The sequence below is a fragment of the Barbus barbus genome (genome assembly GCF_936440315.1).
Source record: "Barbus barbus genome assembly, chromosome: 30".
Lineage (NCBI taxonomy): Eukaryota > Metazoa > Chordata > Actinopteri > Cypriniformes > Cyprinidae > Barbus > Barbus barbus.
This window is the reverse complement of record NC_136758.1, coordinates 22,810,106-22,835,128: the sequence shown is the minus strand read 5'-3', so window position 1 is coordinate 22,835,128 and position 25,023 is coordinate 22,810,106. Positions and strand designations below refer to the sequence as shown.

Here is a 25,023-nt window from a genome sequence, read left to right as displayed (position 1 = left end):
GGACGCGAATAGAAACTGAAAGCCTGTGTTTATTTTTATTTGTTCACAACTGATGCTTTTGGAGGTAAGTGTATATTTAGGTCATCCTACCAGACTCAGAAAAGATATTGAGATTGCATTAGTTCCCGGTTAACAGTTCATCTGCGAATAAAGTCAGCGCGCGCTTTTATAAGAAGATCGCTCGATAACATTTAGGCATTCTTACCAACTCGCTAGTGCCCGCTAATGTGTCAACTAGACAAATTTAGGATTTGATTCATCTCATCTCAGATTCGAGAATCCGGCTTAGAAAAAGATTCGGTTCACTGATTCACTCTGCACGAGTCATCGTTATGCCAGTAGGTGGCGACAAGTGCATCTCTAAACGGATTTGCAAAAATCGGAAATCGAATTTTGGGCTGACAGGCTTTTTTGTATGAATAAATCAAGCCAGAAACAAGTTTTCACTAACATCGTCAGTTTGATATCCACATTATATCAAAGTTGATTGTTTACGCTACTTTATTCTTTAGCGCTTACTAGTTCTTAGTATCTTACTAGTCTTAGGTTGAACAATTATTCAGTATATGTTAATCTACATAAAAAATGTTTGTCGTCATATTCTTCAGTCAAAATCTGAGATGCGAGATTAACTATTAAGATTAGTCGATCGTTCCTGAATGGGATGTGCTCATTCAGTTCATTCGCAAACTAGATGTTTTTTTTTATTTAGTTAATAAATTAACGCAATTTGCTCATACTATAGTCAGTTAGTGAACTATGCATAGATATGCACACAAATTATCATCATTCTCTTAAACGATTCGTTCAAAACACTGATTCATTCACGAATGAAGCACCACTGGATGAAGCTACTTTTTTTGTCTCTGGCTTCTTATGAAAGGAAAGTGTTTCACAGAGACCATGTGATATTTGCCAACTCATTATAAATGGTTAACCTCTTCATGTTTCTTTGTAAAAATATCACATACTTGTCGCTTTCATCTGGAAGACTTGGAAAGCTTGTGGCGCCTTTCCAAAAGCTTCCGAAACCAGCAATGGGATTCAAAATATGTAGATTATACATCTGATAGTCTCCTAGCTGGTTGTCTAATAGCTTGTGGACTACCAGCTCGCCAAACCAGCCTAAGGTAGTCAGCCTGTTGTTTGGAACTGGTTGAACAGCTATATGACCTACCTGGACCATAAACCAGCTTCCAAAACACAATTGCCACCTTTAAGATGAAATTTCCTCCAGTGCTTGACATTTGTGTTTGCATTTCTTCTAAAATATGGACTGTATAATCACTACTCTTTACTTTCACAGAAAGGAGATGTTCTCTGTGGAAAATGCCATCAAAACTAAAGCTGGACAGTCACTGTATGCTGGAGGAAAGCTGAGGAAAGTTTTGTAAGCCCCAAGTGGCCAGAGGGTTGGAGAGCTCCAACGAATACCATCTCAAAAGCTTCAAACAGGGATTCCCTACCGCCAAGCCTAACTCCAAAACCCAAGAACAAAGATGCAATACATTGGTACCCACTAGCAAATAACATCTCAAAGGGCTGTTTTCTGTCAAACCTCAAGTAAAGGTGAAAGCAAGTGTGTTTTTGGATACGTCTGCGTGGTGAATCTCTATTGAGCTACAAAGCATCATCATTGGGTCGTAGCCATCTCTCTCTCGCCCTCTCAACGAACCCAAGTCTTGGTACCGTGAGCCTGCCCACCAGATCATGATGTTTCGTGACCAGGTGGGAGTCCTCGCCGGCTGGTTTAAGGGATGGAACGAGTGTGAACAGACGGTGGCGTTACTGTCGCTCCTCAAGCGGGTCAGTCGGACCCAAGCACGCTTCCTTCAGCTCTGTCTGGAGCATTCCTTGGCTGAATGCACCGAGCTGCATGTTCTGGAAAGGGAGGCCAATAATTCAGGTCAGTACAGAGACTACCTCCTTTTCTGAAAGTACTAACCATATGTGAGCAGGTGGATTTAAGGTGTACCCAGAACAGGTGCACCCAGCTTTTTTTGGCTAATGTATAGGTGTCTGGATGTCTTTAATTTACCCATAAGTTACTTCAGTGTTTATTTGCTGTGGAATAGAAATTTACTCTGAATATGATCATTTAGATTGTTGGTCTAAATTTGAGAAAGCGCTTCAATGTGGGCGTGTGACCATGGAAACCAATAAAGAAGAAGCACATTTATTTATGCACCGGAATAAACAACCAACATGCTGAGCTGAGGGCCTGTGGATATTTCATACATAAAGATAAATGTACAGTAAGAAAGAACTATTGCACACATACCCAGTCTAAAACCCGAACATGGGATTCCCATCAAAGTTTATAGTGGGCTGGGACTCATAAAGAGCCTCCTTGTGTCTTGCAGTGGTGCGTGTTGTATTTTATATGAGGGATTTTAGTGCAGCTCTGTCATTGTTATTCTAAAACATCAAGATGAAGACATCAAAGAAGAACTCATGAAGTTTTTAAAGTGGTCCTCCTCACCCTGGTGTGTCCACTGACATTAAAACCAGCTGACGGGGTGCAGCCCCAGTGAAACTCTTCTGGTTGGTGTATTTCTGTTATCGGAATCGGACTCATACGTTGTTTCTCTGAGTTGCTGGTTTGTTGTTGCAGATGGTGGACTTGCATGCTTGTATGTGGTGGTGACCTTTTGAATGAATCCACTGGAAATGTGTGTGTGCGTGTGTCTGTCTGTGCATGCTTACCTGTGTGATTCACCTCGGGCTGTATTACACAGTTACGCCTATGTCAGCCAGAGCAATGTCGGATTCATATTACTCACCAGACAGCAGGGATTCTTTGGTTAATCAGCGTATTTTCTTTCATTCAAGCAGATGTCTGGTTTAACCTGGACCCTCATTATGTATCTTAAACTGAACTCACTTCAGGCATTTTAGTTGTTGTTTTCCCGTGTGAAGGTTATGTTTTGACTTGTTTTGCTCAGCAAACTTGTAACCGCTCTTACGCTGGTATTTTACACAGTTTTCAAATTTTTAGACTTGGGTGTGGTTTTGTATTTGAAGCCAGTTCAGGGCTTTCTAGGAAAGTTTAAGGCTATTAGGTGATTTTTTTTTTTCTAAAGTCTGAGAAAATAGTGTAATGTAATAGTATACTGTAAAATAATATAATTAAGTTGACGAGTTAGCAGAATGACTGCTTCTGTACAAATTTAAACGGGTAATTAATTATTCACCTATTTTAACTATATTTACTATGCAGAAATGTAAAATATAGCCTATATTATTTCCAAATAATATAGTAAGTATATCAAATAATTCATATGTTCACATCTGTCCTCTGAAATCAAAGACTCTTTTTATTTTACAAACCAGTAAATGACCAGATGAAGACATTCCCATTCATTAGAATGATGTATACAGAGTTAACTTGCAGCTAGAAGTTGAGTGGAAAGATGCAACTATTTGGAAAGAACTGCGCCAATGAGAGGAATCCACAATGACCTACTTATTTCCCTCTGTGAAGGAGCTGCCTTGTTCCCCTGACCCAAATGATGCAACTTATTTGCCTCTCATCTCAGCATCAGCATTTGTAACAAAATGCATGTGTGTGTTTTTCATTTGAGTCACAGGTAGTATTGCGTATATCGTATTCAGTTTCGTTGTCTCTAATAAGGCTATTTTTGCTTTGGTAGAGTTCACATTTCCTCAGTGCTGCCTTCATCTAGTTATATTAGTCTTAACCACCATTGGTGCCATGGTTTAAATTGGCATCTGTGTGATTGTGAATCTATAAAGAAAGTGAATCCAAAACTCACACAAGGTTACACAATCCCTGCCTTGGTTTTGTTGTTTTTTGAATTTTTAAACCGTTCTATCCAGCATGGACAGTCATATAAAACAGAGAGTGTATGTGTATCTATGTGCGTAAATGGAGAGAGGGTATGTATTTGTTGGAATATTATTCCTGTCTGAGCTGGTGTTTAACCCTTGGCCCTTTTTCCGCCCCTCCACCTCACAGCCCAGAGGCAGCAGAGTCCGGACAGGAGGGGCACTGTTGTTATGAATGACTGACTTCATACCTGTGTATGCATCGGTGTGTGTCCATCTGTGTGTGTGTTTGAGATGAAGGCTCTCAGAGTTGTTTTTCCAACATGGAGGCCTCTGTGTGAGATGCACTGAAATGTACCTTCAGAAATGTCAAACACCCATATATATCTAAACCAAACCAGCTGCGCTGAACTGATGCTCCCTGTTGTGACAGGTAAAGTGACAGGAGAGTATTGGTGTTGACATATTGATATTTCTAAATAGTAAGTTTCATGTCAAACTGTACAACCATAGTATATAGTGAATCTACAGCTTAGACCTGAAATGTCATGGCTTTAGTATTCAAGGGTTTTCAGTGTCCCATAATTTAGTTGGCACTTGTGTTTTGGGCTATGAGTGGATTCTTAAACACCTCTGATTGGCCATTGCATTCAAGAAATCAACAGATATATCTGGGATTGGCTGCATTGCTCAACACTGCAAAAACACATTGTAAATAGAAACATTTGATGCTCTCCTGAGCACAAACACAAATATGCACTGGAGCATTCGACAAATCTGTTTTGCCAATACCCTATTTTTACAGCTGCATCTGAGGGTGCTCTTGCTTTCGTTTGATGGTGCTTAGCACCCCTGTAGAACTGGGCCGGTAATTAGACTACATTAAGAAGTCACTTTCCATTTTGAATTATGTAACTCTGGTTATGAAGTTTGTGTGCTTCACTGCAGTGTAGAGTTCACTGCTTTCATCCACTGGCCTTGAGACACACCTCCCCTAGTGACCAGTGATCAGACCCTTGTCCTGTCCAGTCGGTTTGTTTTTTCTCTCTTCTGCCTTTCATAGAAACGTCACTGAGCTGTTTGGAACAGAAAGAGTGCTTGTTTCTGGTTTGTGTGTCGAACTGTTACATCGCACCCACGCATGAGCAAACAGTTTATTTCTGGCCCTCGCTGTGTTCGGTGAACTCATACACAACCCCAGGGACAGCCATGGAGAACCTGCCAAATATATTCCTTTTTGCTCTGAATAAAAACTCAACTTTTTACTGTGTCAGCCCTTTCTGAAAGCATTAGATGAGTGGAGTCAGTCTGAAAGGACTTTCCTTGTCTTCTCTGTTGGCTTGGCCATTTTACAGTAACAGCACTTGAGTACAACACTGGCCAGTGGTGACATTAATAGGTAGGACTTGCAGAACATTTGGAGAACTTTGTGTGAGCTGATGTTCAGTCCATCATGTGATGAACAGAAAGGGTAGGGCAGTTTCCATTTAAGTTCTCCTGCACTGCCAGGCTACTAGCCAGTTAGGAGTCAATAAAATACTCCCAGTATGATGAATATCGGTGTTTAAGATCTCAGCTGTGAGTTATTGTTCAAACCCTGTAGGTAAAATTGAACCATCATTCACTAGTTGTCCCACAGGTTGTACTAGGAGGAAGTTTCCTCTGTGATAAGTGGACAAAATCACCAATATTATCCGTCTTACGTTGTTCTTTTGGAGTGTTTTTCCCCTTACAGAGTTGTCTTCTTAGCAATACTTGCTTTATCTCTCCCAATCTCCAGACCTGAAGAGCCTCTTCTTCTTGTTCAGCAAGTCTTTTTTTAGCTGTAGTGACTTTATGGCTTGTTGTTAGTCAAAAATGAAAATTCAGAAATGAAAATTTTATTAATTTCTCACCCTCATGATGTTTCAGAGCCTTTAGTTCATCTTAAAAAATATATATGTTAGATATTTTTAACGAAACTTTGAAAGAATTTCCACTTTAAGTTAATTCCAACTTACTGAGTTAAGTTCATTGCACACTGAGTCCGAAATTTTCTCATGCGTTTTTCAGTTTTTTCGTATTCGTCATCCTTTCCTATCAAAATGCATGCTACGGATGTGAAAACGCAGAAAATCGAACTTGATCCGAATTTTTTGATAACGGACGAAAGTTTCGGAGGTAGTGTGTAAACGTGATTGACGCAAAGTGTGCAATGACCTTAAATGATGATTTTTCATTTTAGGTGAAGTGATGCTCAGTTTACAAGTTATGGCATTAATAGATTTTTTATTTGTTTTAAGTGATAAAATGATTTTAGAAGAATTTTGAAATATATGTTTGAGTCTTTATGAAGTCCTAGCGGTGTCAGTATTGATCATGATACTCAGTTTAAACCATTTGCCATCTTATTATGTATTATATTATTATATATTCATATTATAACCTAAATAAATATTGAAACATTGCTGTTCATAACATAAGTTTAATTTATAATCAGTATCCTAATATACACTTTTTATAGCCTATAGATTATTTCATCCTGTTCCTCTTGACCAACCTCAATTAATTATTAAATATTCATAAATACTTTTAACCCAACCTTGACCATCCATCGACTGTTGGTCTCCATGTTCTGACTTTGTCAATTAAATGGCAAAAATACATATATTTTTATTAATATTTGAATGTTTTGTTGTATACAGAATCCCTTGAATATTAGGCTATGTCAAAACTCAATTGAAAGAGTTTCAAGAGAAGGACAGTGTAGTGTAATCAGCATTAGCATTGCCCTCTCAGACACACTTTACCTTTTTACTGCTATTTGTTTCCCACTCAAGTGAAGTTGTTGAAACCCTGGCGTCGACGTGTACTTTGTTAAGGTTGAGTTTGGATGACATCAGCATTTGAGTTAGTCTGGGTGATAACTTACTCATCACCTGTTTCTCATCTTAATGAATGGCAAAATACGCTTATATCAGCAAAAAGGAACAGATGACATGCAGGTACTTGAAAGGCATAAGATATATCACCCTTTCTCCTTACTGAGTAACGAGCCTGTGTTTATTTTGTGGTCTTTTCTATACTGTTGTGCTTAACTGAAGATTGGTTTGATTAGCTGAGACAGCAGTGGTTTCAACTTCCTTCATGTTGATTGCATGCAATATTCATGCATGTTGCTGTTTAGTGTTCGTAAAATGCTTGTGTGTTGAAGTTTGCTGAATAAGACTTTCCTGTAAACTGCTTTGAATTAATGTCCAGTCCCGCTTTTATTTTAGTCAGATAAAAATAATGGTAAAACACCCCAATTATTATTTTCATTATTCCCACATATACCTGTAGAAATTTGCCAGTTAAAGAGAAAAGACTCATTGCTTTTATATAAAAAAAAAATGGCTAGCAAATAAAGATAAAACAAGTAATTTATTTAAGAATACATTTTTATGGCTACATGGCTATTCAGTTAAAAAAAAAATATAGGCCTAAAATTTGTGAAAGTATTTTGGAAATTGTCATAACTATTATTACTTCTATTACTACAATAATTACTTTTTTTTTATTACTTTTCCATAAAAAATTGTATATTGTGATATATACTACTGTTCAAAAGTTCAGGGATGGTATGTTTTTATTTTGTATGTTTTTGAAAGATGTCTAATGCTTACCAAGAGTTTGATCACAATACAGTAAAATACAGTTTTTACAGTTTACAGTTTTCTATTTTAATACGTTTTCAAATGTAATTTATACCTTTTGATGGCAAAGCTAAAATTTCAGCGTCAATACTTCAGTCTTCAGTGTCACATGATCCTTCAGAAATCATTCTAATATGTTGATGTGGTGCTCAAGAAACATTTCTTACCATTATCAATGTTGAAAACAGTTGTGCTGCTTAATAGTTTTGTGGAAACCATGACTTTTGTCAGGATACTTTGATGAACAGAAAGTAAAAAATTGGAAACTTTTGTAACTTTATTAACGTCATCACTGTCACTTTTGATTAATTGTATGCATATTTGCAGAACAAAAGTATTAATTTCTCCTCTCCACATCCCATGTTCTGCCTCATGCTCATGGTTTCATGGTCTCCCACGCCGTCAGACCGGTTCTATAGCTCGCGCCATACGAGGGGTGAGCTGTCAGTGCACGCTTGACTGCAGCTCAGAACAATGCGTCAGAAGACACACTCGCTCTTCACATACCCAACAATTCTGTTTGCTTTACTGTCTTGAGTGTGTCTTTCTGGTGTCTCTTTGCAGCTACTGTTTAGTATGCGTTATTCTGCAGCTGGTAAATGCATAGCGCAGGCAGCTGCATCATGGTGCCACAATGTAGGACTTTGTTCAAAAGTGCTGATTGTGCTTTTAAGAGGTCAGGCTGAGATTTTCCCCCTCCCACCAGTTCGCTCAGCTCCCTCTCCAGACAGTCATGAAGCAGGAGTGGGTTTGTATTTAAGTATGAGGATGTGTTTCTTCCACTTGCCCTAAATGGGACCTTTTTTCCCGGATCGACCCTTATTTTTGTGCAATTATATAACCTCCGCAAAGGAATCTCTGCTGTCTCTCCTCCAGGTACGGAAATAAAGATTTCTACCGAATAGGAAAATAATGATCAGTGAATGAGGAGGGGGTTCAAGTAGCACAGGGGCCCAGACATTTCCTTAAATAGAGCTCTCTGCGCTCAAATCCGCAGACTTGAGGCTCACATTCCAGGAATAGCTCCGGCTGTGACATTCTGCGCCACTCGAACACACACATAACCCCTGGAACATCCACAGGTAGACTAAATTGATGTTCCATTCTAGCGAGGCTTTTACAGACGTTACAGTCGTCGAGTTACAATGGCATTTCATGCCAGAGATTATCCCCAAAGTTTTCTTGAGGAAAGAAAATCTGAGAAGACGGATTTTTAGGCTCAGTTTTTCTGGGAACTTACTGAATTTTTACTAAGGACTTGATCAAAAGTTGTTCTCTCCCCCCAATATTTTTTTTAAAAATCTCAGTTTTAACTTGATCTTTTTTTTTAACTATAATTTTATTTCTATCAATTGACTTTCACAGGAAGTTTGATTGACAGGCAACCTGATCAATCATAACACAGATTTTACCATTTTCGTCCAACAAACAAACCAGACAGGAGAGTAGATTAACGTCAGTGGACTTAAACTTGACAAATGGTGTGACATCTTTCTGTGAAACAAGATACCTTTTGATGTTCATTCATGTTTATTTCACGCTGTAACTAAAGAGGAAGAGAGAATCGGTTCACGTGCTGCTACAGCGATCTGTCACAACACATCAAAGGGCCACAAACAGTATTTACTGTTTGAATTTCTTACAAAATGACACAATTTGAAAGCTGAGACTTAGTTTCATACCTAAAGTAACCTGCTCTGTCTTGTTTCTTGGTGCATTGTCAATGTCCTCTTTGCTTCGCGATGTATTTTTCACTGCATGAGAACATGATGTGTGGCGTGAGTGCACCACGGCTTGACGCACACAGCAAAAATACGGAAGGGGCGGGTTTTTGCGAAGGGTCAATTAGCACCTGACATTTAAGATTGTATTTTAAAATTGATCAAAATCAGTTAACATTGGATATTTAATCGCGCATGCTCACTTCCTTTATCTAAATTTCCTTTGCCATCATCTATCGCTCACTAAAAGTAAATCTTTAAAAACACAAATAATTTAATAACACTGCTTAACATAATCTGGTAATACCTGTAATTAAATGAATGTCCATTATTCATACTGTTACATTATAATGTTGTGATACCTACATTCAGTTGTAGCATTTAAATCAATGAGTTTAATTTACTTAAAATTTACTTTAGCATTTTAATATAGGCCAGTTCATCAGCAACAAAAATAATTATTGGTTTATCATACTAGCAGATACAAATAAATAAATTTTTAAATAATTTATTATTTTAAAGTCATGTTTTTAAGGACAAATTTGTTTTGCTGCAGTGATGATAAAAAATCTAAATGCATCAAATTTGATAAATCTGCTACTTCATAATTCATTTGTCACAGCACAGAAATGAACTAGTGAAATCAAAAAGTTAATTAAAAGTGGTGAAATACACACAACCCTTTGGACTTCCACAGGTAGACTAAATTTCCACTCCATTTCATCACATCTTTGACAGCTGTTACGGTCGTCAGGTTACAATGGCACTTCCTGCCCAATGTTGTCTTGTCTGGAGGGCATGAATGGAGCAGGTTTTTGGGGCCAGAGTCTGAGGCCTCAGAGTTTCCTCACTGACTGCTGATGAGGTGAAATTTTAGCACTCTTTAGCATAACAATCGTAATCCATCATATCAAAAGAAAAATGCAATGACTAGGCTGTTTATTATTGTAATTACGGTGGAATTGTTCGACATAGTCGACATATTTTTGCAGTTGTTGTTTCAGAGATTATCACAGATAATCAAAATACTGGAATGCTTCTTTTTGTCAGGATCAGGCCAAACCTGTTTTTGCGCTACGGTGCATTTGGGTCAGGATGGAAGCGGCGGAGCTCATTTGCACAGGTTGAAAGCTCGTCTGGGCTTTCATCTAACGCTGTAAAGATCAGATAGAGAAAACGCTTCAGGGTCAGTCTTGAATGGGTTCACGTGTGGGCCGTGACGAGCTTCCTGCGTTTGAGAGCGAGAGCTCATCATCCGTACCGAACAATAGACACACGCACAGATGACTCGGAGCCACAGTGACTGCTGTGTCTACTGACAGAGGCAGGTGTTTCCCACTTTGTTGTCTGTCCAGCTGAGCTCAATGGATAGTTAGCCTGCACTGCTATTTCCAACGTCGAACAGGATTAGCGGCCATAAATATCACTGGCTCGAAGGAAGAGAGGAAGAAAGTGTACGATCGAGCACAGACAAGCTCTCAGCACAAAGCGCCTGCCAAGCCAAAATTAGAACTGTCGGCCTCATTCTCTAATTTCTACAGCAGACGTAACATTTGGTGATTGTGTGTGAAAAGGAACTGAGGCTGCTGCATGCGTACAGCCTCTGGGTAATTAATTCAGCTGACCGAGGGCAACTCTGTCTGTGTAGGAGTCAGAAGGTCGGGGCCTTCGAGTCAGACAGGCAGACGATCATACTCTGTTTCCACCAAAACGGTGCTTGTGCCAGAGTTGGTACTGTGGCAAACCTCCACAAATTTAACTGGCCTGAGAGCCGAATAATGACGTAACTGCCTGTTACAACATAACATGCCCACAAACAAACATGCTGCATCAATTTGCTGATGCTGCTTTAAATTATATAGAACAATTATTATGAATCAGTTTATATGTTAATAATTAAAATTAATTAACAAATAAAAGCATATATGTATGTGTATATAATGTTTTGTATATAAAAATAATTTGGTGTATGTGTATACTGTACATATTCACATTTTTAACATTTAATAATAATTTAACTAACTAAAAATTGTTCTTCATAATTAATTTCATTTATATATATTTATTTTTATATATCAAATTAATTATACGCTGTGTATGTGTGTACTGTATACACATACATTTTTAATATTTTATAATAATTTAATAAATAGTATGCTTCATAATTATTCATATTTAATGTATATACATAAACGCATACATACATTCTTTCATTATAATTTTGTATATTAATAGATATTAATTTTCATATTTTAATTAATTATATATATATATATATATATATATATATATATATATAATAATTTTTTTCAAACTACATAAAACGTAATTTCTTTGATGGAAACATGGGGCTAGTTGGTTTGCTCTCAACTAGAAATAACACTAGTAAACAGAGACTATGATGCTATATGGGCACCTTCATCTTGGGAATGAAAAGGGGTATCACTGAAATTCTCGTCTGTATGGTCTGGCCCAGCTACTGTACATCCTGAGTTTCAAGTGCACTGTAAGGCCCAGACAGGGTGCCGGTGGGGTCTGGGCCTGTGTAGACCTGTAGAGACGGAGCCATCGCCCGTTAAAGCTGCTGTTGAGGAAAGGTGGGGCCAGTAAAGTTCAACAGGGGCTTCTTACGTTCTTTCCTTCTCTCTCTTTCTCTGCCAACTAAAGCGTCAGCCTCTCCAGGCTTCGCGCACGCTCCCCGTGGGTGTCATTTCAGGATACCACACATCTATTGGGTCATTTTTTCATTCTTTCCTGTTACTTCTTGGAGTGTCATCTGAGGCTTTTCTCTCAGCTTCCCACTCACAGGAGTGTCTTATTCCAGACTCTGTCCTTCACGTGGAAGCGTTTCCACTGGTCATTAGGTGGAATGCTGTTTGGTTTAGCCATATGGTAATTCTCCTCTCTTTCATTCTCTTCCTCTCCCTGTCCTTTCTCCATATCATTGATGCTCCGTATTTCTCTCCACCCACTACTCTGCTGAATGCATTAGATCTTGGGGAGCCCGTTTAAGGAAATGTTTGCTAAAGTAGCGTTGAGGGGGATGAACTCAAAAAGAAGGTATGTGTCTAACCAGCGTCGTTTCGGATGCAACGCACCCCAGTCGGAAACTGTGCATTCTTCTGTTGGACCTGTGGTATGCCAGCACATTCCGCACTGCTGAGCTGGAGCAAGCTGCCAGAGGGATGGGTGGGGCATCCTCGCTCGCTCGCGCACACTCTCTCTCTCTCTCTCTCTCATTCTTTCTCTTCTCACTCTCTAGCCACTTTTTCCAAATAGGCCATTTTTCCTTTCCAAACTTTCCCTCCTGGAAAAATCTTCTCGATGCAAGTTCGTACTGTGTCCACAGACCAATTCCAGTGTTGTTTTTTCCCCTCATAAGTGGAAAAAAGTACAGACAGACCTCATTTTTAGACCTTCTGATGTGTTATACAGCAGGTTTGGTTCCTGTGTCTGGTGCGTATTGGCGTTATTTGTGGATCTGAGCTGAGGTTGTGTGTCTCCCTCTCAAGCGATTTAAAAGTGGTGCATCATCGTCCTTGGAGCACACTGTGTCCTTACTGTGTTGACTCAACAACTATAAAAAAGAAATGATCCCATTCTAAACCAACTCTTGCGGTGTTTGTTGTGCTAACAAGACAAATGTTGGACAATGGTTGAGCCCAGGATCACCATGGATGCAGCCATATTATGAACTTTTAGCAAGATACACCGTGTTATTACCATAATGTTGTTTTCACAACTGTAAAAAACACTGCTTTGTTAGTGCTGCTCAAGTACTTTTAATATGTAAACTACCGTTCAAAAGTTTGGGGTCAATGCGATTTTTTTTTTTAATTTATCAAAAGTGACAGTACAAAAATGTATACCTGTAATGTTTTCTCAAAAAGATTTCTCAAAGAATATGAAAAATCATGATTCCTCAAAAATATTAAGCAGCACTGTTTTCTGTTTTCAGTTACTAATAATAATAAGAAATATTTCTTGAGCACTAAATCAGCATATTAGAGTCATTTCCAATATGACACTGAACACTGAAGGTAATGGCTGTTGAAAATTAAGCTTTGCAACCACTGGAATAAGTTAAAATCTATTAAAATAAAAAGTCATTTTAGACTGTAGTAATATTTTAAATATTACTGTTTTTACTCTACTTTTATGTGACGCTCTTATTTTGTTTTGAGCTTTATCTTGTAAGAGATTTGAAGGGAATTTTAAAGTTAGTTTTAAATGATAGGTGACATGATTTAGTCCATTGAAAAGTATTTTAAACCACATTTTCATATTATAATTGTGCTTGTAGTTTGTATGACCTCATATTAATTTGGAAGCTGCATGGAATATTTTTGTTTCATTTATCACACTGCAGAACTATTTAAAATAAAAAGATAAAAAGTTGATATATATATATATATATATATATATATGTATATGTCATTTAAAGTATAATTTAATCAGTATAATTTAATCCATGTATATGAAATATATAAAAAGTACCATATAAATGCAGCTGTAACATGGAATTACTATCTGATATATCAGTATTTTTTGTAAAGGAGCAAAGGTGAAAACGAGGTCGCAAAAGCAGCCTCTGATCCCTTGTCTTTCGCTGACCTTACTGTGTGCAGTGTGTCAGCACAGGGTGTGTGTGGTTCAGCTGATGCAGTCTCTGGTGGTCTCATATAAATAGGGTGTTATCGCCAGTCCACTGGTGTTTGGAGTCAGTGTTGTGGCCATCCTATTTTTAGCAGGAGAGAATCATTTGTCTGACAAACACATCTCCTCCCATGCAGACGTGGGCGTGTGCGTGACTGTTTGTATGACTGTACGTGTGTTTTTATCAGCCGCCAATTGTGTCCCTGGTGTTAATGGAGCATCTGGTGGCATACGATGGGGGCTGAGTGTTATCAAGGCGTGTATCGGGGTCAAGAGGGGCACTGATGCTGTTACAGTGGTCTGGAAGGGGTTTATGTTTGGTCTCTCATTAAAAGTGACTCAAAGTTCATCTAATTAAAAGGGGAAAATGTCTGTCTGCGTATGGACGGCTGAACAGTCTCTAATGTGCACTGCTTGGGTTTAACCACCCATCTGTGTCTGGTGAACAGCGTGTTTGTCTGTGTTTCTGGTTGTTTAAGGTCTGTTGATCTAAAAGGATACTTGTGTTCCATACTTAACTTAATAAATCAGTGACACACTCATTAAAACGTTTGCATTTAGAATATTTTTTTGAATTAATCTGTATGATTCAATGACTTGTTTTAAAAAAAAAAAAAAAAAAAAAAAAAAGACAGTGGCTAAATTCGAAGTAGCATACTAGCATATTATATTATTCTTAGTGTTTCTGACATAACTTTATATGTAAAAATGACATAAAATTACACAATTCAGCCAGTCACTTATTTTGTTTCTAAATGAATATGTGTTTTGAATGAATCAGTTGATTAACTCACTAATAAAGTCATGTATTAGTCATTTGTTTCATTCCTGTGTAAAAATATTTCACAGTATTATTGTATTTTGATGTATTTTACTGTTTACTGTATTGTTAACATGAGATGGATGGATGGATGGATTGAAGGATGTGGGAATAGACCCCAAAACTGTGAATGGTAGTGTAAGTGGGCATGTTTTACTGGACCTTCAATAAGATATAGCAAAATGTTTTAAAATATCATTTTTACATATGGAATTATATTATGAGCAATTATTAGTATGATCAATTATCAGCTTTCTCAATGTGTCTTTTTTTTTTGTCTGTTTCCAAAACATTACATAAAAATATTGAAAAAAAAAAATCAATGATTCAGTGACACACTAATAAAAAAAAAAGTTTAATTTATAAATGAATCAGTGATTTTGAATGAATCAGTTTAATGAATGTGACTCATAAAGACAGTGGCTAAATAAAAAAAAGCATGCTAGCATACTCAGTTGTAAGAATAGAATGATGGTGTGATATTCTGAATTAAGCCAGTCACTTATTTTGTCCCCGAATGAATCTGTTTTTTGAACGAATCAGTTGACTGAATTCATTGACTCCCTCAAAAAGAGGCTCAGGAGGAATAGTTTCTCAGTGTTTTTGCTCAGGCCTCGCTCCTCTGGAGTAGTTTGTGCGCTCAAATATTGTGCTGTTGAAGAGCAGCTTCTATTTTAAGCCAATCGGAAGGTTAAGTGGAAGGAGTGGAGGAAATACAAATTACGACGGAACGCTGAGATGTTTGAAAGCTCTGTTCGCTGAGAGCAGGCGCCACGTGGAGTTCACTAGAACGCAATGTTTTACCGTCTAAAAATGACTCAGTGGAGCCTTAAAGAAGGGCTTTCCTCAGACTGACCGCTGTGAATCAACTGTGATTCACAGACTCCCTGCAGAATGTTGTCTCTTTCTTCCTCTCACTGGCTTCTTCCCTACATTTTTTCGTTCCAGTGATTTAATTAATAGTTGTACGCACTTTACATACTGTAAAAGGAGGGCAGTTTTGGTGGATAAGTCAAAGAAGGAGAGAGTTTTGGGCACAGAAGAAGAGACGGAGAGAAACATATTCCTGTGAGGATCACGTTCCACCAGCTCCGGGGGTCTATGAGTAGACTGCTAGGCTATGACATATGAATTAGTATGTACTAATTTACATTTTTGGAACTTTACAGTTCACAAGACCATGTTGCTAACCAGTTAAACCACGCTGTTTGTGCTGCAAGACCATCATAAACCAGTTTAAACCAGTCTAATCATATGACTTTGGCTTTTACTTTTCTTCAACGGCCTCAGAGCTCATGGTTTGTCTCTTATATTTATAATTAGATATTCACAACATATTACATTTTTTTTATTAATTTATCTGTGTTGGAAATATATATATATATTAGTGCTGTCAAACGATTGATCGCAATTAATCACATCCAAAATAAAAGCTTTTTGTTTACATAATATATGAGTGTGTACTGTGTATATTTATTATGTATATATAAATACAAACACATGCATGTATATATTTAAGAAGAATATGTTATGTTTATATGTTAAATATATTTATATATAATATAAAATATAAATGTATAAACGTAAATATTTTCCAAATATACTGTATGTGTGTGTACATTGTAAATAAACACAGTACATATAGGCTACATATATTATGTAAACAAAAACCAAATGTCTGTTTATTTTAGTGTTTTTGTTTATTTATTTGTTTTGTTTTTAGTATTTTATTTTATTCAGAAACAGTTCCTATTGTTATTAAAAACTATTAAAAATAGTTGTGGGTAATTTAAGTAAAGCTCAAAGAAAATACAAGTTTTAGACAAAAGAAATTATAAATTAGAATTGTTGCCTTGTCAACTAACTAAAATAAGTTTAGGTTGTAGTGCTAAAATTACTAAAACTGATATAAAAAATAAATGTAAACTATAGTAATATTTCTTAAGATCAACAACAAATGACAAAAGCACATAACATAATTACTAAAAGTTAAACTAAAATGAAAACTGGAAATATAAAAATAAACACTAATATAAAATAGTATAATATTTGATAAATAATACTAAAATAACACTGTTTAGATGTCATAATATAGAATTTGAATATCTGCCATTTATTGGTTGTTAATCAGTGAGTTGCCAGCAGTTTAATATTAGTGCATCTCAAAATGAGTTTTGCTATGTTCAGAAATGTGTCAGAATGCAAGTACACAAAAAATAAAATTTACATGCGTGGCTGACACATGAGATTTGTAATATCTGGTGGGTCAGTTCTTGCGAGATATCAGATGTAGGATACAGTGATGAGCCACATAGGAAAGTGATAGTGTGAGAAAGGTCCGACGTCTCTCTGGAAGCTCTACGATCGGATCCTGAAGGAAGTGAATGGGGGGATGGTGGCAGAGGAAGTCAGAATCATTGAGATGAGTAAGCTGCATTGTTTTAGCAGCAGCACTCCCTCTATATCCAGCTGGATGGGTGGAGCGAAGGAAGAAGAACTGTGTAATGATGGAGGAGTGTGGGAGCCATAGAGGAGCTGGCAACCGCTGAGGTAGAGCAGGACGCTGGCCAAGTTGAATGCTGGGCTCTAATTTTAGTAGTGGAGTGTTACTGGGGGTCATGAGGACTATATTACCAGATAAACTCATCACAACCTTTGGCAAAGCACAACTGAACTGCGCTGAGTGGTGACACATAGTGGTGGACGTGTAACCTTCTCTCATCACTCATTGGATGTAATTTATGAAGAATTCTCTTGTTTCTGACTAAGCACTTTAATTTTTTTTTTTACTTTCTCTTAGATATTTCTAAACATTTTGAAGGAAGATTAGTTTATTTAGTTCAGCCAAAAATGAAAATTACTCACCCTCTGTCACGTTCCCTCTTGGGATACAAGGAGCGCGGAGACGTGGAGGTATCAATAAGCCGTTTATTGAACACACAATGAAACGAGGAGCATGGGGAGAGACGAACATCACTGATGATAAGACCGGACACAGGGGCTAGGAAACACAGGGCTTATAAACACTAGGAAAACAAGGAACAGGTGTGGACTAATCAAACACAGGGCTAGGGACTAATTAAACTAATGAAGACAAACGAGGACAGGAACAGGAAGGCCAAATATGGGCACGGGAGGAGGGGAAACACAAGACAAGGACTGACACCCTCGGTCTATCCAAGATGTAGATAAGTTTGTTTCTATATCAGAACAAATTTGGAGAAATGTAGCATTACGTCACTTCCTCACCAATGGATCCTCTGCAGTGAATGGGTGCCGTCAGAATGAGAGTCCAAACATCTTATAAAATCATCACAATAATCTACAAGTAATCCACACTCCACTTCATCAATTAATGTCTCGTGAAGCAAAAAGCTGCATGTTTTTAAATAAACAAATCCATCATTAATGCATTTTAACTTAAACCATCACTTCTGGCCAAAATACCAGTCCATAATCTATAATAACACTTTCTCCAGTGAAAAAGTCTATCCCCTGTTGCCTTCTTACTAGTGTTTTTGTTTACATAATATATGTGTGTGTACTGTGTATATTTATTATGTATAATAAATACACACACATGCATTTATATATTAAGAAAAATATAAATTATATGAATATAAATATATGCATGAGAATACATGTAAATATTTTCAAAATATATACATGCATGTGTGTGTATTTATATATACATAATAAATATACACAGTACACACACATATATTATGTAAACAAAAACTTTTATTTTGTATGCGATTAATCGCAATTAATTGTTTGACAGCACTACTTCTTACATCAAAATCCAACCTCATATTTGTTTTGAACCGTTTTCACTTTTAAATGGTGTTTCGTCTGTGCATAATATTTCTCTCCTGATTTAGATGAGATTACTTTTTTTTTTACTGGAAAAAACTATTTTATGGATAGAGGACTTATATTTTGAGCAGAAGCAATGGTTTGAAGTTAAAAACACTGATGTGAATTTGTTTATTGCAAAACACAACTTTTCACTTCACAAGATGTTAATTCAATTGGTGGTCTGGAGTCATATTTATTACTTGTGGATTGCTGTGATGTTTTTATCAGATGTTTGGACTCGCATTCTGACGGCACCCATTCACAAGTGATGTAATGCTAAATTTCTCCAAATCTGCTCTGATATAGAAACAAATTTATCTACATCTTGAATGGCCTGAGAGTAAGACAATTTTCTGCAAATTTTCATTTTTGGGTAAACTATTCCTTTTAACACGACATGTTTTTAAGTGGTTTGTGATTGTGGTTGCACACACATGGTCTTAGTTAGTACTGACTGTGAATATGAACTTGATCAAATGAACAGTATTTTATTGCGCTTTGTAATAAATGGATGTTGATTTAAAGTCTGGGTAAGTAACTGAAAAGTTGTGGATTTGAATAGCCTCATAGATAAAGGACCACCAGGGGGTGTGGACTGGGTTTGTCTGCTTGCCCTCTAGAATCCCGGTGGCCCATCAGTAAAAATGGAAGTGCCTGAAAAAGACTCCCAGAGAGACACTTAATCATCAGTCCACAGTCGTCCTCAAGTCTGTGTGTCTGTCTTTGGCATGACACTGGTATGAGGTCTAAACAAGCATAGCTTCATGCTAAACATGACGGAAGACCGCTGAAACATCTCTACTTATACACACACCGATGAAACATTTATGATCCTGTTTCGTTAAAGCTACAATAAACTGCAAAACATGTCTCTTGATCTTGTCTCTTTTCTGTGTTTGTAAACTGGTGAAAACATGTCGGGGACACATTTTATCCCCAAATCAAAAGAAAATGACACTTTATATGTTCAGCAGGACTGAACATACTACAATGATGTATACATATTTTATCCTTTAAATAATATATAATTATTTTTGCATATGTTATTGAAAATTAAATTTTTCTTTTCATTGTAAGCTCATATAAAAAAACTTTAATTCCTAAAAATAATCAATTTATTTAGGAAAACAATATCTTTCTTTCGATTTTGGGGTGAAATATGACCTGGACATGTTGTTGACAGCTTTCATGAGATTATGATCATGTATCATTAGGCCTACAAAAAGTCATTTTTGGATGCCACTTGTGCCTCCATGTCCAAAGTAAAGACAGACCCAGAGAAAAAATGAGTCATAGACGTGATCTAGAGGTGGCCAGAATTCACTCTTCTGTGGCCGGCATTCTCTATTATTGGTGGTGGACAAAGCATCTGCCGGGACCTCAAAGTATCTATAGTTCCTATAGTTCATTTTTGAGGCATGTTACAATAGGTTGCATGACCCTGGTTATGAATAGTGTCCTCACCAAATGCTTAAAATGCAGCAGTTATTTTAAAGGAAGAGTAAAAACAGGGATGACTTGCTCATGTTATTTCATCCAGGCATATATCACTGTGTACCTTCCATGCACAATGCGATAAACCATATCTATACCATGTTAAATTCATATTTTATTTTAATGCGCCTTTTTCTGAGAATTTATGCCAAACCTACAATTCTATTTATTTATTTTTTTTCTGTTTTATTAAGGTGCTCTTTCTGTAAACTTATGCTAAACTTTGAATCCCATTTATTTTATTTTATTATTTTATTTTAAGGTAACCTTTTCTGTGAAAATATGTGCTAAACTTTTTATTTTATTTTAAGATGTTCTTTATGAAACTTTGAAGTTATTTTTAATTATATATTTGTTATATATTATTATATATATATAATTTTTATTATATTTTATTTTATTTTTAAGATGCCCTTTTCTGTAAACTTCTGTAATCCTATGTTAATTCTCCTTTTTCTTATTTTGCAGTGGTGATCAGTCAGTGGCAGAGTGAGCCGAAAGAACGGGTCATCTCTCTGGTTCTGACCCATCTGCCTCTCCTCAAACCCGGCAACGTCGAGGCCAAGGTGGAGTACATGAGTCTCCTGCCGAAGATCTTGGGCCACACCATCGAACATGGCCGGCACTTAGAGGAAAGCAGGCAGCTTCTGTCCTACGCCCTCATCCACCCCGCAACCTCCCTCGAGGACCGAGGGAACCTCGCCCTCTGGCTCAACCACCTGGAGGAGCGGGCAGCCGCCCGAGGAGCCGGAGACTCCCTTGAGCGCGCGCCTTCCTCTCACCACGGCCAGCCTCCGCACCTCTACCCCCATCACCAGCGCTACGGGTCAGACGACCATCTCAATGGCTGGCAGAGCTCGAGGGACTCTGGGTTAGGAAGTTGGCAGCAGCAGCAACAGGGCTGTGAAAATGGGCACCTCTCACTGTACCCATCATCCTCCGTGCCCTCCACTATCAATGCTGTAGGTACAGGCAGTGGGACCAACACAAGTGAGTGGGCCATTCTTCACTTTCGGCTTAACGTGGGACGCCGTCTGTCTTCCATTGCTTAGTCTGTCCATAACCACAGGTGTTTCATATAAGATAGCTGCTATTTTGTCTTTGGCAATTGCGATTAAAACAGCTGCAGATGCAGACTAGCGAGATGTCAAATCTTTCAACAAATCCCCATTAATTTCCTCCTGGACAGTTCAGGTGTTGTACTAATGACTTCAAGTTTATCTCTCACATGTAGGAGCATTCAGAAGTACGATAGCCCATGAAACTAGAGGAAAAAACGTGTGTATGCAGCACTACTGTGCTGTGGGCGTAACAAAGATATTCAGATTGAACATATCTGTGGTCAGAGCATGATATTTCCAGCTAAGAATGCAAGGGTCTTTTTTTCTGATGGAGACAGCTGAGGATATAAATAAGGGCACATTTAAAGCACTGCTCCACCAGATCCTCTTTATTTTTGACTGCTTAGAGTACTTAACAGCACAAAGGACTGGTTTCACAGCTCACCTCCAGCAGCCTCAGGAATCAGGATGTAGGCTTTAAAAATATTATCTTATCTGTCCACTGGACAAATACTGCTGTTCCCTTTGACTTATTGTGCTAAATGGTTTAGTTTAATCCTCGGTATCATGTAAGCTAAGGCTGCTTATTGATACGGATTTCCTGAATTTAGTTTGATTCAGATTCACAAGCTTTCGTTTATTTTTAATTGCAATTTTGATTTGATTAATTTGGGCATTTACCAAAAAAAACTAAAAACTACCTTCTAACATGCTAAAAAATTAACAACATGGCCTACACTATTGTTATTTCTATTTAGCAGAATAATTAGTGAAACCAAATACAACACTAACATTGCATTTCCTTTGTAAAACTGTAATGTAATTTTACTGTTATTTAATTAAAACAATACAAATTAAACTAATAAAAAATACTAAATTACATGACAAAATTACTACAAAGTAAACTTATTAAATGTAATAATACTTTAATAGTTTATAAATAATACTAAAACAGCACCACTGTAAACAATAAAAAAGGTACATTAGTTTAACAATAAAAAAATAAATTATTTTGTAGTAAAATTATCTTATTAATAGCAATAATTTTCCAGTCATTTTTTTCTCAAAGCCTGTGAGAAAAGCATGGATATAGTGGATTGTAATCACTGATGAATTAATGTATTAAATGTCTTCTATTTAAAATAAGAGTAGATGGTATATATAATTTTTAAATAATGCATTAATTTATCCAAATTAAATACTATAAATTATAATATGCGTACATTACATTTTATATCCATGTATTGTATCAGGTGAAAGGTGAAATTGGCGCCAGCTTCTTTATATGTTTTTTTTTTTTAATTCGTTAATTTATTTTCTGTAAATACATTAATATATTAATAACACTAAAATGAAGGATTCAGTTCGTTGTAGTTTTGGTCCATTCACGGTATCACGGTAGGTGTAAATTTACTTCTTTACAGCAAATTTTTAATCATGATTGGTTAGACAATAAAAAAACTTATTTGTCTCCTTGACAGAGGAGAATAAAATCTAATAATATATAAGACCATCTTTTAAATTTTTTCCACATACTCACCAATGAACATTTGTAAATTGAATTAGGGCAGCATCCTGTGTCCTTCTTTCTTTACCCACACAAACACCCTCTCACCTCCCCAACTAAGCACCACATACCATCCCTGCTCTTCCCTTGTAAGGTATCCTTTGTGGGGGTTTGTATTTAGGGAAAATGGCTAATATTTAGGGACTGGACCTTGTAATGTTAGCTGGGCACCTATTTTAAACTAGCCCGTGAAGACCTATACATAGTCCTAACATTTACAGCCGCATATAGGAGGAGAGAAGGCTCTCCACACGGCCCACAACGTATCTTCTCCATCTCGTTCTGTTTGTTTCCTCTTTCCCCTCATCCGTGACGGGGTTGAATGTTCCAGAAGAGGAAGACAGGCTCACCTGTTTAGGCGCAATGGAAAAGACTCGCAGCTTGTTTGGTTTGCCAGGTTTTCCCCGCTTACTGGAAACAAATAAACTTGTGTTGCTTGTGCTGGCTAAAGCAGTTTAGAGCTACAGAAGCTGTTAGTCAGACTAGTCTCAGATGTTTGCCATGAAAGTTGTTCAAAATTCCAACCACACACGAGTCTGCTTGAAAATGAGGATATGGGGTACAGTTCATATTTGAGATGAGCTGGTATTGATAATGTATCATTTGCTTGTCATTTGGGATTGGAACCAGGAACTTTTATTCACAACTGGTTCTAAATCATTCAGACTCTTGAGTGGTTCTTTTTAGTTTTCCTTGTAGTGAATCAAAAACTTACTGTGCAGCTTTAGCAGTGTAGTCTGATTCACAAACAAATGACTCTTGAGTCAGTTCATTTTAGTGAATCGAAAGCATAGTCAGATCCCAAACACACGAGTCTGTTCTAGTCAGTGAGCCAAAAAACATGGAGCTTATAAATTTGTTACTGACTGCATTTTCATCTGACAGCATGTTAAAGTTACACATTAGGTTTGTCCATTGTGTTATAAAAAATAGCAGAATAAATCAAATAAATAGCTACTTTTTTATTTAGTATATTAATATAATATATAGTTTTATGGGTCTATAAAAAGATTGTTTTTTTTTAAATTGTGTAAACCACTGTAACTAAATCTAAAACTCTTATGTTAATTAAAATAAAATAAAATAAATTTAAAGTACTAAACTTAGTAAAACTATAAATGAAATAAATGGAAATGAAAAAAAATATAAAAAAAATATAAAAAAAATCATTAATAGAGCTAGTGTATTGTAATCACTAATTGATTAATGTAAGAAATGGAGTAGAGTAAGTGGTATGTTAAATGGTATAACATTTTGAATACATTATTGTTTATTATTCAAAATAGCCCTGGAATATGAAATCATACCCTGTTGCTCATATTCATTGCAGTCCAAAATAATGCTTAAAGTCTAGCGTGACCAGCCCTCTTGCGCTCTGTAGGAGGTAGTGCCTTCAGTGCTGGGGGCCTTTTGCGCTTTTAGTAAATTTCATACCGGGCCCCATCCAAGGTTACAGAGTTCCTCTGATTGTACAGAGCCAGAAAGAAAGCCCTTGTTGCTTTTGTGATCTGTAAATCTGTGGCTTCTGCCTCTCCAATACAGTGGAGAAGCTTACCAGGTACGACTCTCATGGCCTTGAGTGCAGACACCTTCCCCTTCCCGACAGGATATGAGGTGGTATCACATCCCGAAAGAGCATGCATGGCCAGAATGGAACCACATTGGTCACCCAGATTCTCTGCAGTTGCATTTATGCTGAGAACAGTGCCATTTCATTTTTCCATCTGTAGGTTAGTTGTGATACCAGCCTTCCAACACCAATAAACCATAAGCACAAAGACATCTGTGTCATCACTGAGAATGTGAACAGTTGAAGCCCCATGTCTGACAGCATCTAACATGTAAGATATAAGTGATATATCGGCCTCATCATGAGTGTCAATGCTGTCAGCTTTACTGACCATCATGATCTTACTTCCTACATTGAAAGTATACAGGAGTTCGCTCAGCCTTTGTTTGTTGTGCTTGTTTTTCAAGACTTTGTCTCGACTAGGTAGAGGTGTAGTCAATGAGAGCTTGTACTCTGTGGAGCTCTCTCCTGCTCTTCTATGTCTCTCATGGTCCTTGGCAGACACCTGCAAATATCTGTCAAAGATGACAAAAGTGTGGGTATCGTAACAATTAAGCTGACGTCCCATGCTGGCTGCAAGATCTGCCACTGTCCCAGACGATGGCCAAACCACGTGATAAATGATCTGGGGTGCATCCACGATGACAACATCTGGTGGCTGGGGATTGCAGACTGGAAATCGCAAGAAGTGAATTTTAAACAAAGAAGAATACAACAATTTTAAATTATGGTAACTAATTTTAGAACACCAGATTCACCCACAAAATGGATCTGAATAGAAATTCACAATGTACTGAACAATACTGTCATTAT

General features: G+C 37.1%; 1 protein-coding gene across 1 annotated transcript in view; it reads left to right on the top strand.

Annotated features, from left to right (window-relative positions):
• Positions 1-25,023, top strand: part of LOC306850568 (protein Smaug homolog 1-like) — a 39,834-nt gene that overhangs the window by 532 nt on the left and 14,279 nt on the right. Inside the window, exons 2-3 of the mRNA XM_079386257.1 lie at positions 1,307-1,906; positions 20,481-21,002. Of these exons, the coding sequence (XP_079242383.1) occupies positions 1,711-1,906; positions 20,481-21,002 (718 nt within the window). The 5' untranslated portion in view covers positions 1,307-1,710. The remainder of the gene's footprint in view (positions 1-1,306; positions 1,907-20,480; positions 21,003-25,023) is intronic.